The 21602-nt window shown below is 44.1% G+C and overlaps 1 protein-coding gene across 1 annotated transcript in view; it reads right to left on the bottom strand.

Annotated features, from left to right (window-relative positions):
* Positions 1-21602, bottom strand: part of LOC131107467 (kelch-like protein 29) — a 117998-nt gene that overhangs the window by 19675 nt on the left and 76721 nt on the right. The window contains exons 7-9 of the mRNA XM_058057548.1: positions 18239-18435; positions 14158-14270; positions 12410-12556 (exon numbers count right to left, since the gene is read on the bottom strand). Of these exons, the coding sequence (XP_057913531.1) occupies positions 12410-12556; positions 14158-14270; positions 18239-18435 (457 nt within the window). The remainder of the gene's footprint in view (positions 1-12409; positions 12557-14157; positions 14271-18238; positions 18436-21602) is intronic.

Below are 21602 nucleotides of genomic sequence, written 5' to 3'. Positions count from 1 at the left end.
CCTCTACAGCTGCAGTGTGTGTGTGTGTGTGTGTGTTTGAATGTGGCGGTGTGAGCCCCCGTGGGAGGCTCATCCACTGCGACAATAAAACCTGTAAACAGGCCGGGGAGCCTGACCCGGCTTGACCTCTCTGGGCTCACGGCCGCGTGCCCCGGCTAGAAGGGGCGGCAAGAAACGAGTCCAGCTCACATCACTCCACAAACAGGAACGCAATCATCAGCCAAGGATCCTCCTCACGCACCTGAGCTCCACTTTGCTCTCGAACAACCACCTTACGATTGATGTACATGGACAGCTTAGTACTATTACAGTTTTATCCAAGTAGCGTAAGTCATACTTACAAATACTTCCTTTATTGATGTTCGCCCATCACCTCGGTATAAGACACTTTTGGTACTGCTATAATTACATCATAACAACGTCAGCTTTTTTCTGCAATCTACAGCGTGATCCGTAAAGAAAAGGGAAGCAGTTGGCTAGTAGTACCTATATATTTGACCACATGGCCATCTACCTACCTACCTACCTACAGACGTATATATTTGACCACATGGCCATCTACTTACCTACTTACATACATATATATTTGACCACATGGCCATCTACTTACTTACTTACATACGTATATATTTGACCACATGGCCATCTACTTACTTACTTACATACGTATATATTTGACCACATTGCCATCTACTTACTTACTTACATACGTATATATTTGACCACATTGCCATCTACCTACCTACCTACATACGTATATATTTGACCACATGGCCATCTACCTACCTACCTACCTACATACATACGTATATATTTGACCACATGGCCATCTACCTACCTATCTACATACGTATATATTTGACCACATGGCCATCTACCTACATATCTACCTACCTATATATTTGACCACATGGCCATCTACCTACTTACCTACATACGTATATATTTGACCACATGGCCATCTACCTACCTATCTACATACGTATATATTTGACCACATGACCAGCGACCTACCTACCTACCAACCTACATACGTATATATTTGACCACATGGCCATCTACCTACCTACCTACCTACCTACCTACATACATACGTATATATTTGACCACATGGCCATCTACCTACATACCTACATACATACATACGTATATATTTGCCCACATGGCCATCTACCTACCCATCTACATACCTATATATTTGACCACATGGCCATCTACCTACCTATCTACATACCTATCTATATATTTGACCACATGGCCATCTACCTACCTATCTACATACGTATATATTTGACCACATGGCCATCTACTTACCTACTTACATACGTATATATTTGACCACATGGCCATCTACTTACCTACTTACATACGTATTTATTTGACCACATGGCCATCTACCTACCTATCTACATATGTATATATTTGACCACATGGCCATCTACCTACCTATCTACATACGTATATATTTGACCACATGGCCATCTACCTACCTATCTACGTACCTACCTAGCTACCTACCTACCTGTAATTTCCGACCTGTTGCTGTGAAGGAAATGAACATTTTCTGAGTCAAAATTGTCCTGTTGGAGAGGCGATAGAAAACATGAACTACTTTTTTCTTCCTCGGCTTACAACTACCACCAAAAACCCAAAGGGTTGTGACAAAAGAGGACGCTTCCAGGTGGACGCCATGTTGAAATGTGAGCTACTTGATTGGCAACAGGAGCAGAGGATGAATTAATAAACACATGATGACTGTTGGGAGAACAGAGGAAATAGCGTTGCCAAGGTAACCAGCACTGGGACTTCCAAAAGCAACCGTCAGCGACAAGCTCGATACAGTACTCAACTTCACTGGTGTGCCCCCCCCCCTTTTTTTTTCTACCTAAACTTTGGAAGACAACGCAAAGGGAAAAAAAATGTGGAGCACCATCTGCAAATATGCCCGAAACGCATCTGCTGTGATCCCACTCTGCTCGTCAAACTTGCTTCAAATTGCAGGAAGGCTACTTGAGATGGACCACATCTGGACTCTGCTAAAAGGTAGGAGGTACACACAAACCTCAGTGGTCTCACACACACACACACACACACACACACACACACACACAGTATCCCTCCACTGTACATGTGACTAGAAATCATGTAATACTGTATATGTGATCTCGCTACCTACTACCTTCTCGCTCGCTACCTTCACTCCTGCTTCCTCGCTCTTCCTCCCACGCTCACCCACATGCACACGCACACGCACAGCGAAATGAGATGCACGCTTGCCGAGAAATTCGAATCCAAACTGTCAGACTGAATGTGAAAAAAGAAGAAAAGAGGCCACAAGTTGTACTAGAAAAAAAAAAGTCTAGCCAAGTTCTTGATTTCTTTTTCGAGAATGAAGATGTCATCACATCCACAAAATTGTTTCACGTCGACAGACACCACGGGGCAGAAGACATGCCAAAGTGCTTAACTAATCATCTACTTACCTATGTATTACTACCTACATACCTATCTATTCATCTATGCACAAAACAACTTCCATATTTTTCTATTCATCTATGCACAAAACTACCTGCATACCCATCTATTCATCTATTTACCTTTGCAGAATACCACCTACATACCCATCTATTCATCTATGTACCTTTGCAGAATACCAACTACATACCCATCTATTCATCTATTTACCTTTACAGAATACCACCTACATACCCATCTATTCATCCGTTTACCTTTATAGAATACCACCTACATACCCATCTATTCATATATTTACCTTTGCAGAATACCACCTCCATACCCATCTATTCATGTATTTACCTTTACAGAATACCATCTACATACCCATCTATTCATGTATTTACCTTTACAGAATACCATCTACATACCCATCTATTCATCTATTTACCTTTGCAGAATGCCACCTACATACCCATCTTTTCAACTATTTACCTTTGCACAAAACTACCCGCATATCCATCCATGCACAAAACTACCTACATACCCATCTATTCATCTGTTAACCTTCCTACTTATATATCCATCCGTATCTATTTACATACTGTACCCATTTAACTACCTACCTACGTATCTTCATTTCCACCTATCTTCCTACCTGCCTACCTACCTACCCTTTCAGTACTGACCTAGTATCTACCCGTCTACCGACATACTGTACCCAAGTACCGACCTAGTATCTACCCGTCTACCGACATACTGTACCCAATACCGACCTAGTATCTACCCATCAACTGACATACTGTACCTAAGTACCGACCTAGTATCTACTCATCTAACTACATACTGTACCTAAGTACTGACCTAGTATCTACCCGTCTACCGACATACTGTACCTAAGTACTGACCTAGTATCTACCCATCTAACTACATACTGTACCTAAGTACAGACCTAGTATCTACCTATCTACCGACATGCTGTACCTAAGTACTGACCTAGTATCTACCTATCTACTGATATACTGTACTTATGTACCGACCTAGTATCTACCCATCTACCGACATACTGTACCTAAGTACCGTCCTAGTATCTACCGACATACTGTACCTAAGTACCGACCTAGTATCTACCCATCTAACTACATACTGTACCTAAGTACCGACCTAGTATCTACCTATCTACTGATATACTGTACCTAAGTACCAACCTAGTATCTACCTCCATCTACCATACCTACCTCCATCTACAGAGGGATTTACCTAATTGGGGTACATTTGAAAGCAGAAGGCGAGAGATCTGAGATTTCCCAGTGTCATTGAAGACAACACTGTAAGTAAGTACACCGTAGGACCTCTGTGTGCTCAAAGGGTAACGTCTCAGAGCGCCATATCGCTCATGAACATTTCCCGCCAGTGAATGATGTACACACACGGGGGAATTGAGAGTGAGCAACGGCGCCGATTGACTCCATTTCTCTCCATCGCCGTCGAGCTGGGCGGCCATCGCTCTCGGAGCACGTAGAGTAAATGCGAGCGTCGTCCTTGCAGACGGATGGTGTGAGCTGTCACTTCCATCTTCCAGGACCCGGTGCCGAGACAACCCGCTAAGAAATGTTGAGGAAAAGGTTGGATTCATGACAACAAAACTATTTTTAGGGCTGCTATTGTAAGTCAAAGCATGGTAGGTAAAAACAAAAGTCGACTAAAAAGCCTGATGGCAATGGTAACCATCACGTCACGGCATCACAATAGGTCCAAGCAGCCGCTAGGAGCCATATCTGCATGAACGATCATCACCGATCATGAACATATCCATCATGAACATCTTTAAAACACGACCCATGATGGCCGCCATCATTTCTAAAGCATGCATACCATCTAACCCTCATTTATTTGGACATCCAGCGTGCCAGCACTGCCACGCCCAACATGTGGAAGCTGTCCGCGGGTGGTCCGAGGACATGTGAGCATCATCGGAAAGACCATATGCTTGAGCATGTGAGTCTTCCTTCCCCTCGCTAAGGTTTCACACCATCGGCGCAGAGAGGATGTTCGCTAAAACGTCTCTTCCTGTACTGACAACAACCTTCAATATATCAACAAACACAAATAAGGGGCAGCAATGCCCCACCCCCTCTGTAATGGTAAGTGGATGCTTTACATGCGGGTGTCAAAAGAGCGGCCTGGGGGCCATTTGAAGGCCACAAATGTTTTTTTTTTTTATTTCCCACAGTCCGTTGAAGTAATATAATTTCACACAACTGAAAAATCAGCAGTACTTTTATAAAGGATAAAGTCAAAATATTAAAAGAAAAAGTTAATCTAATGAGTTAATCTAAATATGGAAGAAAAAAGGTTGGGAAAAAAAAGTTACATTATCATGGGAATACAGTCAAAATACTGAGGAATGTAAATTCATTCATTCATTTTCTATCGCTTATCCTCACGAGGGTTGCAGGGGTGCTGGAGCCTACCCCAGCTGTCTTGAAGTAATATAATTTCACACAACTGAAAAATCAGCAGTACTTTTATAAGGATAAAGTCAAAATATTAAAAGAAAAAGTTAATCTAATGAGTTAATCTAAATATGGAAGAAAAAAGGTTGGGAAAAAAAGTTACACTATCATGGGAATACAGTCAAAATATTGAGGAATGTAAATTCATTCATTCATTTTCTACTGCTTATCCTCACGAGGGTTGCAAAGGTGCTGGAGCCTACCCCAGATGTCTTGAAGTAATATAATTTCACACAACTGAAAAATCCGCAGTACTTTTATAAGGATAAAGTCCAAATATTAAAATGATTAAAATTAAAAACATTCATTCATTTTCTACCGCTTATCCTCATGAGGGTTGCAGGGGTGCTGGAGCCTACCCCAGCTGTCTTGGAGCGAGAGGCGGGGTACACTCTGGACTGGTGGCCAGCCAATCACAGGGCACATATAGACAAACAACCATTCACACTCACATTCATACCTATGGACAATGAAGCTAGCATGTTTTTTGGAATGTGGGAGGAAATACCCGGAGTACCCGGAAAAAAAAAAAACAACGCATGCACGGGGAGACTCCACACAGAGATGGCTGAGGGTGGAATTGAACAAAAAAAAAAAACATTTAAAAACAACAGCATAAAATTGACTTAAGTCAAATTCATAAAAGCATGCAGCATATTGCCCTGAGCCAGGACTGACAGGTGTAACGTGTCCTCTCAGGCGTGTTTCAGAATGATTTCATTCAAGCGTAGAGGAATCAAGATGTTCAGGTCATCATCAGGAGTCCTCCTTCCTTGAAGCCTCTACTTTAAAAACGCATAAATCCCGCTCATGCACGGCGTAGACAACCACAATGTATGCCCGCTTCATCACTTGTATCAACAATATGGTTTTTCAATGCTTATCAGCCACTATGCTGGCATTTTATAATACTTGTGATGTGATTCAGTGTTGGTCAAACTGTGGTGCGAGTAAACCTTGTGGCACACGGGCGCCCATGACAGTGCTATTCATTTTATACAATAAAAATACAATTGTACAATGTAGCATGTGATGAACTGACAAGGACAATCAATAAATAAATATAAATGTCCTATACTGGATCAATCCATGAATCAACGAGTGGACATTTTAGATTTGATTTATTTGGCTTCATTTCTGGAACGACTTGCCTTTTCCAAAATAATAATGACTTATTAGAGTGGCTCCATGAGTGATTATTTTCAAAATATGGATATATATTGGGTAACAGGAGTGTAAAGGTGACTATAGGGGTGTTATTTCATGTCTAGAGGGCTCTAATCATGTTAAAAAGTGTATTTAGAAGGTGATAAACAGGTTTTGTATGTCTTATTTTCTCTTATTATGCCTACTATATTGGGTAACAGGAGTGTAAAGGTGACTATAGGGGTGCTATGGCATGTCTAGAGGGCTCTAGTCATGTTAAAAAGTGTATTTAGAAGGTGGTAAACTGCTTTGGTATGTCTTATTTTCTCTTATGATGTCTACTATATTGGGTAATAGGAATGTAAAGGTGACTATAGGGGTGCTATGGCATGTCTAGAGGGCTCTAGTCATGTTAAAAAGTGTATTTAGAAGGTGGTAAACTGCTTTGGTATGTCTTATTTTCTCTTATGATGTCTACTATATTGGGTAATAGGAATGTAAAGGTGACTATAGGGGTGCTATGTGATGTCTAGAGGGCTCTAGTCATGTTACAAAGTGTATTTACAAGGTGGTAAACAGGTTTTCTATGTCTTATGATGTCTACTATATTGGGTAATATGAGTGTAAAGGTGACTATAGGGGTGCTATATATATATTTATTTTATGCACCATATGAAAACCAAGCATATGGTCGATATGGATATAGACTGGACTTGATGTGGAGGTCTCATGTTTCAAAATGGCGCCGCCCGAGCGCAAGCTACTTAAAGCAGCTCTGTATCTTCTGTGGCGTTTTTAAGGGTTTAATAGCGCTTTATTGATGACTTTCTTATTGTTTACGGTGCCGTAGCGAGCCCTTAAGCAAGTGCGAGGCTATGGATTTTCACCTTGTTACATTTGTAGCTTGCCGCTCGCTCCATTGTTTACACTCGGGCGCAGCTGCTAGCTGCCCCTTGGCTACGCGGAGCGATCGTAGATCCCCGTGGAGATACGGAGGAGAGGCTGCATAGCGGGAGTGACGAGCCAAAAAAGACGGTATAAAGGTTGCTGGATAAAGATGCTATCCACCATGTTTACTGTATGTAGTCGTGGTGAACGTGAGATGGAAGCGCTAACGGCGCTAACAGTGAGACAAGTGAGACTGCTCTCTATATTTATTTAGAGATATTATACTATTTTATTTCATCAGGTATTGATTGTTTACATTGTAATAAAACTTTGTACGCATATTTGGCTTTGACAAATGATGTCAAAAGTACGAGAAGCCATGACTAAACGGCACACCCAAGGTAAATAAAACATATAGTTGATGAAGAACCCACACCATGACAAACGCCGCTATTTCTGAAAAAGATGCATATGCTCGTTTGCTGCCTGAGGCGGACTCTTATATGATGAAGATCTGATCCGATACAATCCGGGGTAGCGGGCCGGTATAGCAGCCGCCACAGGAGTTTTGCATTGTCTCCTCCAGACCACGCCGCCGTTTCAATTTCCCTCCTGAAGGTTGACTGCGTGGCGACACAAAGCTCCAAAAAATACAATTAACCTTGCTTAATGGCGCGCGGCCGCAAAAAAGTCTTTCTTCGCTTTTGAACCCGTCTCTCGTCACGCAAAAAAGCAAAGACATTCAGCAAATTAGACGTGACGCCTCAGGTAAAAAGGTCTTTTTTAAGGAGGGGAAATGAAAAGTAGGAAAATGTCTTTAAATCCTCAAAGCACTTTTGTCCTCTGATATCATTTGTTCTGCCTTTCCAAGGAAAGATGGCTAATAAGCCCTGCAGGACTGAAGGAAAAAGGTAGCACAAAGCGGTAATACAGCAAAGTGTATTCATTTGGCTCATTGTTATTCCTGATGAGTGGACATCAGCGTGGCGCTAATGGCCAGCCTCGCCGTCCTTTGGTATCAGGCACAATACGCCATTACCGGCCTTCAGCCGCTAACGCTCACTTTGCAAAGACACAATGAATCACCTGCAAAGATAGAATCCGCTATGAAGGCTGTCACAGCCCGGCGTGGCGAGGCCCCCCATTCAGGGGACAGCGACCTCTTAGAATGGCCTCTCTACATCACAAATATCAGCTTTCTACAAAATAATCAATCCGGCTGATTATATTGATTTTTTTCACTTTAGCAAACAAACATGTAGTCAACAACATATGCTTTGCTCTGTCCTGTCAAGCAAAATTATAAAAACTTAGCCTACTGCTAGTAGCAACTAACACCTGTAGCATAATTTAGCATAATACTGAAAAGGAAAATTAATACCCTGCTGGAAAAAACAGTGTGGACCAGTTTTGTGCATATCTTGTGTTTTTGCTGCTCTCCAGACCAGCAAGACCAGCATGTGTTGTGTTTTCGTGCTGGTATGCTGGTTTGTGATAGCTGGTTTCCAGACTAGCATACCAGCATGAAAACACAACATATGCTGGTCTTGCATAGCAGCACAGCCTAGCATAGTACATTGGAGCACAATATGGCACAGCACAGCCTAGCATTGTACATTGGAGCACAATATGGCACAGCACAGCTTAGCATTGTACATTGGAGCACAATATGGCACAGCACAGTGTAGCAGAGCATAGCCTAGCATTGTACATTGGAGCACAATATGGCACAGAACAGCCTAGCATAGTACATTGGAGCACAATATGGCACAGAACAGCCTAGCATAGTACATTGGAGCACAATATGGCACAGCATAGCACAGCACACAGCCTAGCATTGTACATTGGAGCACAATATGGCACAGCACAGTGTAGCACAGCACAGCCTACCATAGTACATTGGAGCACAATATGGCACAGCACAGTGTAGCATTGCATAGCCCAGCATAGTACATTGGAGCACAATATGGCACAGCACAGTGTAGCACAGCACAGCCTAGCATTGTACATTGGAGCACAATATGGCACAGCACAGCACAGCCTCGCATAGTACTTTGGAGCACAATATGGCACAGCACAGCGTAGCACAGCACAGCCCAGCATTGTACATTGGAGCACAATATGGCACAGCGTAGCATTGGATAGCCTAGCATTGTACATTGGAGCACAATATGGCACAACACAGCGTAGCACAGCACAGCCAAGCATAGTACATTGGAGCACAATATGGCACAGCTCAGCGTAGCATTGCCTAGCCCTCCCATGTAGCTACAAATGAAACATTTGCAGCCTTCCAGAAGCGGCCGTGCTGCTCAGTCTAATTGACGACTATGAACGCTCTAATGCGCTCTTCCGTCTCTAAGCGACGTCCACGCCCGCCACCTTTCCTGCCGCCGCCAGACGCAAGCCGACAGCTTGGCGGAAAGAGAAAATTGCGTATTATTTACCCGGCGCATTCAATATGCCACTTTTCCACTACATAGCTCGCAGCCCGCCAACACACACACACACACACACAAGTTTAAAGTGTTGCGGTGCCTTGACATGTCATTAAAAGTTGTCCCAGGTTGTGGGGGTGATTCTCTGCTGCAGGAGGAAGGAAGATGGAGAAGATACACGCGTGTCAAATTGTGGCAGCGTTGATGGAGGCGACCGTGGTGGCTCACAGCTCCCACTCGGGCCGGAGGTCAAGGTATTACATTCAAACATTCAAAGACCTTTTTGTGGATTCTGTAGCTCCGCCCCCTCCTTCAGATGTTTTTGACTGCCAATGGTGGCTTACTTGATACTTTTACTTGACTCATCTTATTGTAGCTTACTTTGCTCCTTGCTGCCTGTGTGCTTATTTTTCTCTGCGTTGGTTAATGATTGCCTTAATCAATGCTGCGTTCGTGGCACATATTTTGACATTGATTTGTGCTGCATTCCTTACAAATGCATAGATTTTTCACATGAAACAATTCCATCAGCCTTGCTTTCCCCAGAGGCGTTGTTAAAGGGGACCTACGATACTTTTTCCACTTTTCTGACCTATAAATGTAGTTAAAATGTTGTATTCTGGTGTGAAACCATGCCAAAGTTTCAGATAATGACGTGTACGCATTTGGAAGTGAGTCCTGAAAAAAGTTTGGGATGGCTCAAAATGCTCGGTTTGAAATGGCTTGGTGAAACCGTTCCTTTGTGATGTCACAGAGGGGCGGACTTCCTTATATTCCTTGATGCTAACTGTTGGTGGTACTTCCTTTATACCAATCATTAGTGGTACTTTCTTGATGCTAACCATTTGTGGTACTTCCTGGATGCTAACTGTTGGTGGTACTTCCTTTATACCAATCATTGGTGGTATTTTCTTGATGCTAACCATTTGTGGTACTTCCTTGTAGTTCCTTGAAGCTAACTGTTGGTGGTACTTCCTTTATATCAATCATTGGCGGTACTTTATTGATGCTAACCATTTGTGGTACTTCCTCGATGCTAACTGTTGGTGGTACTTCCTTTATACCAATCATTGGTGGTACTTTCTTGATGCTAACTATTTGTGGTACTTCCTTGATACCAATTATTGATGGTACTTCCTTGATACCAATCATTGCTGGTAGTTCCTTGAAGCTAACCGCTGGTGGTACTTCCTTGGTACCAATAATTGGTGGTACTTTCTTGATGCTAACCGTTTGTGGTACTTCCTCGATGCTAACTGTTGGTGGTACTTCCTTTATACCAATCATTGGTGGTACTTTCTTGATGCTAACTATTTGTGGTACTTCCTTGATACCAATTATTGATGGTACTTCCTTGATACCAATCATTGCTGGTACTTCCTTGAAGCTAACCGCTGGTGGTACTTCCTTGGTACCAATAATTGGTGGTACTTTCGTGATGCTAACCATTTGTGGTACTTCCTTGATGCTAACTGTTGGTGGTACTTCCTTTATACCAATCATTAGTGGTACTTTCTTGATGCTAACCATTTGTGGTACTTCCTTGATAACAATTATTGATGGTAGTTCCTTGAAGCTAACCGCTGGTGGTACTTCCTTGGTACCAATAATTGGTGGTACTTCCTTAATGCTAACCGTTTGTGGTACTTCCTTGATACCAATCATTGGTAGTAGTTCCTTGATGCTAACTGTTGGTGGTACTTCCTTGATACCAATCATTGGTAGTAGTTCCTTGATGCTAATGGTTGGTGGTACTTCCTTGATACCAGTCATTGGTGGTACTTCCTTGATGCTAACCGTTTGTTGTACTTCCTTGATACCAATCATTGGTAGTAGTTCCTTGATGCTAACTGTTGGTGGTACATTCCTTGATACCAGTCATTGGTGGTACATCCTTGATGATCACCGTTTGTGTTACTTCCTTGGTACCCATAATTGGTGGTACTTCCTTAATGTTAACAGTTTGTGGTACTTCCTTGATACCAATCATTGGTGGTACTTCCTTAATGCCAACAGTTGGTGGTACTTCCCTGATGGTAGCCATTGGTGGTACTTCCCTTATGCTAACTGTTGGTGGTACTTCCCTGATGTGTACGTTGATGGTACTTTCTTGATGCTAACCGTTGGTGGTCCTTTCTTGAGGCTAACCATTGGTGGAACCTCCTTGAGGCTAACCATTGGTGGTACCTCCTTGAGGCTAACCATTGGTGGTACCTCCTTGATGCTAACCGTTGGTGGTCCTTCCTTGATGCTAACTGTCGGTGGCACTACCTTGATGGTAACGTGATGGGTCTGTGAAGTGTTTCATTCCAAAGGTGAAGATTTAAAGAGTGATCGACGTGTCCCATAAAGGTGGGTGCCGACAAGGTAACATTGATTTTGGAGGTGTGAACCAGTGGATGTGGGGCAGCGCCCGCTGATGAGGACACATCACACAGGATGGATGACTCGTACGCTGATGGATGACGGCAATTTATCCCAGAATCTGGCCTCCATTTTTAAACAGGCAGAGTAAAATCCTCGGCTTAATGCTCTACGAGAACGGAATTGATAAAAATTTCATGACCCGAGGTTTAACCGGTGGATGGACATCCGCCGACGCTCCCGTTTACCTTTTCGCAAATGCGGGCCGGAGTTGATGCTCCGACCTTGAGGCTTATTGATTCTTGGCAGGTTGATATTTGCTCTGCCGACTCGCCGTGCTGTCAATATCCATGTGGAGGAAATAAACTTTGATTGTGATCAAGTCGCTGTAAAAACATTGGAACAAACAAGCAAAGCCACTGCAGCTGGTGCTTTCTCAGGAGAAACAAATGAAATCAGGAGAGGAAACAAACGCTCCAGGGATGGAGAACCAAAGTGGAGCACAATGCAGATGATGAAAAAGCTACTAAGTCTGGTTTGTTGACACTGTGAGCCTCTCCACAAGTCCAACGTGCCACTTCCACACATTTCTTTTTTTATTACCTCGACTCTGGAGCTGAAGTCCCGTTTGATCCATTTCATGACCGTCTCGTAAACCAGCTCCTCGGCTTTGGTGTTGAGGCTGTCGTTGGACAAATAGGCCACCAGGTCCTCCCTGGACACGCTGAGGATCTCCTCCTGTCCCGCCACCTGGGGAACGATGGGTTCCAATCACCGTCAAGGTCGTCCAAGGTGAAAGAAACCTGATTTCCATACATTTAGCTTATGTACACTTCTTAGCTAAACAACCTCAAGTATCTTGGCTATTTCACATCATGAAAAATCTTTGACATTTGCAAAGCTATGATAAGACTTGATCTTGGACCGCAGCTAAGATAGGACTTGCTCTTGGACCGCAGCTAAGATAGGACTTGATCTTGGACCGCAGCTATGATAAGACTTGATCTTGGACCGCAGCTAAGATAGGACTTGATCTTGGACCGCAGCTATGATAAGACTTGATCTTGGACTGCAACTAAGATAGTACTTGATCTTGGACTGGAGCTAAGATAGGACCTGATTTTAGACTGGAGCTAAGATAGGATTTATAGGACTTGCTCTTGTACTGCAGCTAAGATAGGACTTGATCTTGTACTTCAGCGAAAATAGTACTTGATCTTGGACTGCAGCTAAGATAGGATTTATAGGACTTGCTCTTGGACTGCAGCTAAGATAGGACTTGATCTTATACTTCAGCTAAAATAGTACTTGATCTTGGGACTGCAGCTAAGATAGGACTTGATCTTATACTTCAGCTAAAATAGTACTTGATCTTGGACTGCAGCTAAGACAGGAGTTAATCTTGGACTGCAGCTACGATAGGATTTGTAGGACTTGTTCTTGGACTGCAGCTATGATATGACTTGATCTCGGACTGCAGCTAAAATAGTACTTGATCTTGGACTGCAGCTAAGACAGTACTTGATCTTGGACTGCAGCTAAGATAGGATTTATAGGACTTGCTCTTGGACTGCAGTTAAGATAGGACTTGATCTTAAACTTCAGCTAAAATAGTACTTGATCTTGGACTGCAGCTAAGATAGGACTTGATCTTATACTTCAGCTAAAATAGTACTTGATCTTGGACTGCAGCTAAGATAGGATTTATAGGACTTGCTCTTGGACTGCAGCTATGACAGGACTTGATCTTGGACTGCAGCTAAGATAGTACTTGATCTTTGACTGCAGCTAAGACAGGAGTTGATCTTGGACTGCAGCTAAGATAGGGTTTATAGGACTTGTTCTTTGACTGCAGCTGTGACAGGACTTGCTCTTGGACTGCAGCTATGGTAGGACTTGATCTTGGGCATCAACATCAAGATTGTACTTGATGTTGGACTGCAGCTAAGATAGGATTTGATCTTGAATCGCAGCTAAGATAGGACGTGACCTTGGACCGCAGGTATGAATGGACTTGATCTTGGACTACAGCAAAGACAGAACTTGATCTTGGACTGCAACTAAGATAGGACTTGATCTTAAACCCCTACTCTCTCAATGTGGCCATGGTGTGTGTGGCATTTTTGGTGGTCCCTATGGGTTGTACTCTAAATGCTTTGGAAGACATGCAAGCGTTCATGGAATACAGATATTATGATTACATATTATGATTATAACAATGATTAATAGTTAAGGCCCACCCTTTTGCTTCATAGTGGTTGGTCATGTCATTCACCCACTCTTGCTCAAATTTGACACAGTAGGGGTGCATTTTTTGGCAAACTTTGAGGAGTTGATGATGTTTTCGGTACCTCAGGGAAGTTCTGCAGAGCAAAGGCTTTGGCCATGTTGTGTAGCTCCGTGCAGCTCATAGCTTCAGCCATGGCCAACACTCCCAGACAGTTTGCTGCAGTCAGCTGCTTCTCTGCAGTTCGGGATGAAGATGAAGAAGAAGAAGAAGAAGGAGGACAGACAGATTGATTAGGACATCAATAGCAAGATTGTGTTGGGGCTTATCAGCTTTCCATCTGCCTCAGATGAGCGAGGAGTAAGTTTAATAACTGCAAACGCCTCCTGGGACAAACAGACAGGGGAGGAATTGATCGCTCACTGAAACAAGCCGGAGAGATGGGCAGCCGGGAGTGGGATTAGGGATTAGCTGGAGCACATTAAAGAGTCAGATGTCTTCCAAGACAAGCGACCAGCAGGGGGAGAGCTCACACCCATAAATGTGGCGCTTAGAACAATCAACACCAAATCAGACAAAATATTGATGAAAGACGCCTGATGAAATGACGGCCATGGAGACAGTTAGCCACGCCAGCCGGCCTTTCAACGACCAGACAGGGCGGCTTTTAAAACAAACACTTTGATGCATCACCGTCAGCCATGGCCCCCACTGGACAACCACATTTCTACCGACAATAAAGTTCAACTTTCCTTTTCTGGCAATCATTTCACCCTACCTTGGAAGGCTCAGTTGGAACCTAGACCTAAGCACCAAGAATCCACTCTGCACGTTGGGCTTTCTCTTTGGCTGAATGTGATAGCATCTATTGCTATCTATTATAGCATCGATTGCTATCTATTATAGCATCAATTGCTATCTATTGCCGTGATAGCATCTATTGCTATCTATTATATCATCTATTGCTATCTATTATAGCACCAATTGCTATCTAGTATAGCATCAATTGCTATCTATTATAGCATCATTTGCTATCATTATAGCATCAATTGCTATCTATTATAGCATCAATTGCTATCATTATAGCATCAATTGCTATCATTATAGCATCAATTGCTATCTATTGCTGTGATAGCATGTATTGCTATCTATTATATTATCTATTGCTATCTATTATAGCATCAATTGCTATCTATTGCTGTGATAGCATGTATTGCTATATATTATATTATCTATTGCTATCTATTATAGCATCAATTGCTATCTAATATAGCACCAATTGTTATCTATTATATCATCTATTGTTATCTACTGCTGTGATAGCATCTTTTGCTATTTATTATAGCATCAATTGCTATCTATTATATCATCTATTGCTGTCTATTATAGCATCAATTGCTATCTAATATAGCATCAATTGCTATCTATTATAGCATCAATTGCTATCTATTATATCATCTATTGTTATCTATTATAGCATCTATTGTTATCTATTGCTGTGATAGCATCTATCGCTATCTATTATATTATCTATTGTTATCTATTATAGCATCAGTTGCTATCTACTGCTGTGATAGCATATATTGCTATCTATTATAGCATCAATTGCTATCTATTATATCATCCATTGTTATCTATTGCTGTGATAGCATCTATTGCTATGAATTATATCATCTATTGCTATCTACTGTTGTGATAGCATCTATTGCTATGACTTGACTCCTTGACTTCTTTTGACACTTGCATCACAATAATAAAAACATTAGCAATAAGTCGCACCTTCGCATTGTACATTTGTCATTAAACATTGGACTTTGTTACTTTTTTATTAAACAGCGCTGCTTGACTTCTTTTTACACTTGCACAACACTTAAGAAGGTTTGAAAGCGGCCATTAGGCCTGGACATTTTTCTGCTGTTGATGCCTTGGATTAGATCCGTCTTTTGCATATTCTTTATATATTAACTATTATATTAAATAAGTTAGTGGTGTTCTTTGTTCTGAGTGGTTAGCATGCAGGCCACACAGTCAGGAGATGGGAAGACCTGGGTTGGAATCTCCTCTTGGTCATCTTTGTGTGGAGTTTCCATGTTCTCCCCGTGTTTTTTTTTTTTTTCCTCCGGGTACTCCGGTTTCCTCCCACATTCCCAAAACATGTTAGCTTCATTGGCCACTCCAAATTGTCCATATAGGTATGAATGTGGGTGGGAATGGGAACTTTTTAAGGGGCTGTATAAACATTAGGATTCGGATGAGGTGGTTAGGGTTAACTTCTTTTTACACTTAAAATATAAATACATGTAAAGAATTATTTTTGGGGGATTATTTCCAATGGGAAAAAGAGGCTAGAGGTCGGAGCAAAAATGCCGTCATCCAATCAGCACTTGACCGCCAGCTGGCATGCACATCCGAGAGGGGAGTGGCTATGCCACGGAGAAACTTGGCATGGAAGAGAAGGTAAAGTAGGTCAAAATGATGTTTGCCGTTTCCCCCGAGGGCGCCAACATCTGACACGGTATCACGTTCTCCTCTGTCAAGGACAAAGCTTTGCTTCCACCTGTACACCCCCCACCCCCACCCCCCAGTGAGTTGAAATGTCATGAATCTCGTGGAGGTGGAATGATTGGATGTCTCCCAGGAAATGAAGTCTACAAATGGCCTCCATGTTTTTATCATCCAAATGGAGGAAAACAAATCAATAAGTGCTGTTTCTTTCTTTTGTCTGACCTTTGTGTCCACGCACAAACAACTCATGAAATCAAATGCAAATGCTGACATTTCAGCATTTTTTTTTTCCTGCCCTCCAACTCAAGCAAACCTTTGTCATGTGACCCGCCGGGCTCCTCCCATTTCTGCATCTTTGCGCTTTCTTTTTCAGTTCAGGCCGGAGAATTTGACATTTAAGCGCCGATTGTCCTGTGACCTTTTTACATTACAAGCCCGCCGTCACGCTTGTTCCGGCCCACTGGGACCGCATCAGAGCGGGACGCGTCATCATGGAGGAACATGTGACTTCCTGGAAGCTTGAACATGGCAATACAACCCCGCCATGTTGTAAAGTACACGCAGTACAACCTCTATTTTGTCTTTCATGACATTCATTCATTTTCTGCCGCTTTTTCCTCACAGGGGTTGCGGGGGTGCTGGAGCCTATCCCAGCTGTCTTTGGGCGAGAGGCAGGGTACACCCTGGACTGGTGGAAGGAAGGAAGGAAGGAAAGAAGGAAGGAAAGAAAGAAGGAAGGAAAAAAAGAAGGAAGGAAAGAAAGAAGGAAAGAAAGAAGGAAAGAAAGAAGGAATGAAAGAAGGAAGGAAAGAAGGAAGGAAAGAAGGAAAGAAAGAAGGAAAGAAGGAAGGAAAGAAGGAAATAAGGAAAGAAGGAAAGAAGGAAAGAAAGAAAAAAAAAGAAAGGGAGGGAGGGAGGGAGGGAGGGAGGGAGGAAAGCAAGGGAGGAAAGGAAGGGAGGGAGGAAAGGAAGGGAGGGAGGAGAGAGAGGAGGGAGGAAAGGAAGGAAGGAAGGAAGTAAAGGAAGTAAAGGAAGGAAGGAACGGAGGGAGTACGGGAGGGAGGAAGGGAGGAAAGGAAGGAAGGACGGAAGGGAGGAAGGAAGGAAGGAAGGAAGGAAGGAAGGAAGGAAGGAAGGAAGGAAGGAAGGAAGGAAGGAAGGAAGAAAGGGAGGAAAGGAGGAAAGGAAGGAAGTAAAGGAAGGAAGGAAGGGAGGAAGGACGGGAGGGAGGAAGGGAGGAAAGGAAGGAAGGAAGGAAGGAAGGAAGGGAGGGAGGGATGGAGGAAGGGAGGAAAGGAAGGAAGGAAGGGAGGAAGAAAGGGAGGAAAGGAAGATGGGGAGGAAAGGAAGGGAGGCAGGAAAGGAAGGAAGCCTATCCCAGCTGTCTTCGGGCGAGAGGCGGGGTACACCCTGGACTGGTGGCCAGCCAATCACAGGGCACATATAGACAAACAACCATTCACACTCACATTCATACCTATGGACAATTTGGAGTGGCTAATTAACCTAGCATGTTTTTGGAATGTGGGAGGAAACCGGAGTACCCGGAGAAAACCCACGCATGCACGGGGAGAACATGCAAACTCCACACAGAGATGGCTGAGGGTGGAATTGAACCCTGGTTTTCTAGCTGTGAGGTCTGCGCGCTAACCACTAGTCCCCCGTGCCGCCCGTCTTTCATGACATGACGTGCTACCCACCCAGGAAGGATACGCAGACTTTACAGAAGGTGTTGAACTGGAACTTGTTGGCGGCCTCCAGCAGCGTCTTGGCGTTGGCCGAGTCGATGACCAGCGATCCCGTGTAAACGAACTCCAGCAGCTGCTCCAGCACGTCGGCGCCGATGTTGCTCATGCTCAGCTTCAGCATCTCGCCGTTGCGCGCCTCGGCGGATGACCTGGACGACCAATGTGGCACAGAGAGAAAAACACCGGCTTAGAAACCACGGGGAGGGGTGGCGGGAGTCCAGTTCCATAATCTTTTTATCAGATACTTAAATGCCGCATCTGCAACAAATGTGATTATTGGACACCAGGCTGACATGACACACACACACACACACACACACACAATCATCCTGCCAATCAAAGTGTGAGATGCTTGGAAGTGGCGTCAATTAAATATAATATAACATGAACCCCCCCTGAAGCTATGTGGGTGCTACTTCCGCTACGTCCTGGGATGGAGCGCTGGCGTGGCGAGGGCATTATAGCGTTAAGTAACACCTCGGCAGCCATGTTTAATGCCCCATGTCAAACAATCTCCCACTTGAGGGTGAAATAAATGGAACAACAGTTGCCCCCCCCCCCCAAACTCCCTAAAATTCCTCCCTGCGCCCGCAGACGTCAACAATATGAAAAGTGGTCCACATTAAGATGGATTCTGTCACTCGTGGATCTTTTCATTTTGTTTTGCTGCTGGAGACGCTTGGTGCAATACATAAAGAAATATTATATATATATATAATATTCGTAGATTATATATCAATCAATCAATGGCAGTTGTCAATCAATGGCTCAGCATGATCCCGCCCATCAGAAGGAAAGCGGCATCTGTAAAGCTGTTATGTTTACATCTTGGTGTATGCGCCCCCCTCCGCTTTCATTTTGACTCCAAGCACCATAACTCCCCAGCAGCAAAACACAGCACTCAGACAGGTGGGGGCGGGGCGGGGGGTGTAGGTGGGGAAGAAAGGGGGGCGGGGTGAGATGTTCCTCCACAGGGAGCCAGCAGCCATCCTTCAGATTGAGGGGTTGTTCCATGACTGTACCTTGTCTGTAGCTCCGCCCACTGCTTCCCCCAACCCCACCCAAAAAAAGAGAACCCCCCCCACCCCCACCAGTCCCAGCGCCATCTTGCCTGAGCAGAACCTTTAGTCGCTGCTGCAGGAAAAATAATCCTGTAGTGTTTGAACTCAAACATTAGTCGGCATTGGAAGCGCACTCAGATGGGGTGGGGGGTGGGGGGGGGGTGGAGGATGTGGAGGGGGTGGGGGGGGTGAGAAGTAGATGAAAAAATAAAAGACATTTCAAGTCCCTGCATGGCTGCAAAAACCCAAAAGCAGTTACTCTTTTTATGTCCTCCTGCAAAGCAAAAAGCCACATCGTGTTATTGACCTTCCCCTTGGGGGGTTGGAGGTGGGGGGTGGAGGGAGGGGGGGTGAATAGGGGTGAATAAAGCTAAAAATAAAAGATCATCATGCTCTTCACTTTGGTCAATTAGTGCCATGGCAAGATTAGGGAGCGTCTCTAAAGAGGCGGCCGCCAATGCTGCACACCCGCCAAGGATGGAAGAAGGAAGGAAGGAAAGAAACTAGGAAGGACGGAAGGACAGAAGGAAGCAAAGAAGGAAGCAAAGACCAAAGGAAGCGAGGAGGAAGGAAAGAAGGAAGCAAGGACCGAAGGAAGAGAGGAAGCGAGGAAGGAAGGAAAGAAGGAATGACGGAAGAACAGAAGGAAAAAAAGAAGGAAGCAAAGAAGGAAGGACCAAAGGACCAAAGGAAGAAAGGAAGAGAGGAAGGGAGGGAGGAAGGAGGGAGGAAAGGAAGGAAGGAAGGAAGGGAGGAAAGGAAGGTAGGGAGGAAAGGAAGGTAGGTAGGGAGGAAAGGAAGGAAGGAAGGAAAGAAGGGAGGAAGGGAGGGAGGAAAGGAAGGGAGGGAGGAAGGAAGGAAGTAAAGGAAGGAAGGGAGGAAGGGAGGGAGGAAGGGAGGAAAGGAAGGAAGGGAGGAAAGGAGGGAAGGGATGAAGGAAGGGATGAAGGAAGGAAGGAAGGAAGGAAGGGAGGAAAGGAAGGAAGGGAGGAAAGGAAGGTAGGTAGGGAGGAAAGGAAGGAAGGAAGGAAAGAAGGGAGGAAGGGAGGGAGGAAAGGAAGGGATGAAGGAAGGAAGGAAGTAAAGGAAGGGAGGGAGGAAGGGAGTAAAGGAAGGAAGGGAGTAAAGGAAGGTAGGTAGGGAGGAAAGGAAGGAAGGAAGGAAAGGAAGGGAGGGAGGAAAGGAAGGGAGGGAGGAAAGGAAGGGAGGGAGGAAGGGAGGAAAGGAAGGAAGGGAGGAAAGGAAGGGAGGGAGGAAAGGAAGGGAGGAAGGAAGGGATGAGGGAAGGGAGGAAGGAAGGGATGAAGGAAGGAAGGAAGGAAGGAAGGAAGGAAAGAAGGAAGGAAGGAAGGAAGGAAGGAGGAAAGGAAGGAAGGAAGGAAGGAAGGAAGGAAGGAAGGAAGGAAGGAAGGAAGGAAGGAAGGAAGGAAGGAAGGATGAGCCATGCTGAAAAACACTCCCACTTTTCCAAGGGAACGCCTCAGAGGGGATGACGGAGAGGACGCAAACACACACACACACACACACTCGAATACACAAACACACAATTGTGGAGCTGCTAGAAGAATGCTACAGATAATGCAAAGTACTACTGTATACTCGACTTCTTAGGAATTACTATATAGTACTGTAGGTGCAGTATACTTCTTAGGAATGAATATAGTGTACTGTATATACAGTATATGTCTTCGGAATAAATATTGTAGTACTGTGGGTACAGTATACTTCTTAGGAATAAATATGGAGTACTGTGGGTACAGTATACTTCTTAGGAATAAATATAGAGTACTGTATACAGTATACTTCCTCCATGGCAGCCATCCATCCTACGTTTTGGGGGGAGAATAGCCAAGTTGATATTTGGTCAACATGTGGATATTTTTGGAATAATAAATGATGGATGCTCGTGGTACACACACACACACACACACACACACACACACACACACACACACACACACACACACCTTGGTGCATGGGCAGGTGGTAGTGATGATGTAAAATAGGAATATTGTGGTCTTTGGTTTGTCCAACACCCCCCCCCCCCCCCCCCCCAATCAGTCATGGAACACTTCCACTGCTCTTTCAAATAAATGTGGGGTTACATGGAGGTGGGGGGGGGGGGGGGGTTACGGGTCGGAGGTGATGGGTTGACCTTTAAGTCCAGACCTTTAACTTTTGGTGGGGGGGGGGGGGGGTGTGGGGGGTGAGGGGGAAAGGAATGGCTGCTGGCAACATCTAAAGGAACTTCAGCA

The sequence above is a fragment of the Doryrhamphus excisus genome, chromosome 19, assembly GCF_030265055.1.
Source record: "Doryrhamphus excisus isolate RoL2022-K1 chromosome 19, RoL_Dexc_1.0, whole genome shotgun sequence".
NCBI classification, from domain to species: domain Eukaryota; kingdom Metazoa; phylum Chordata; class Actinopteri; order Syngnathiformes; family Syngnathidae; genus Doryrhamphus; species Doryrhamphus excisus.
This window is presented reverse-complemented; position numbering and strand designations above follow the sequence as displayed.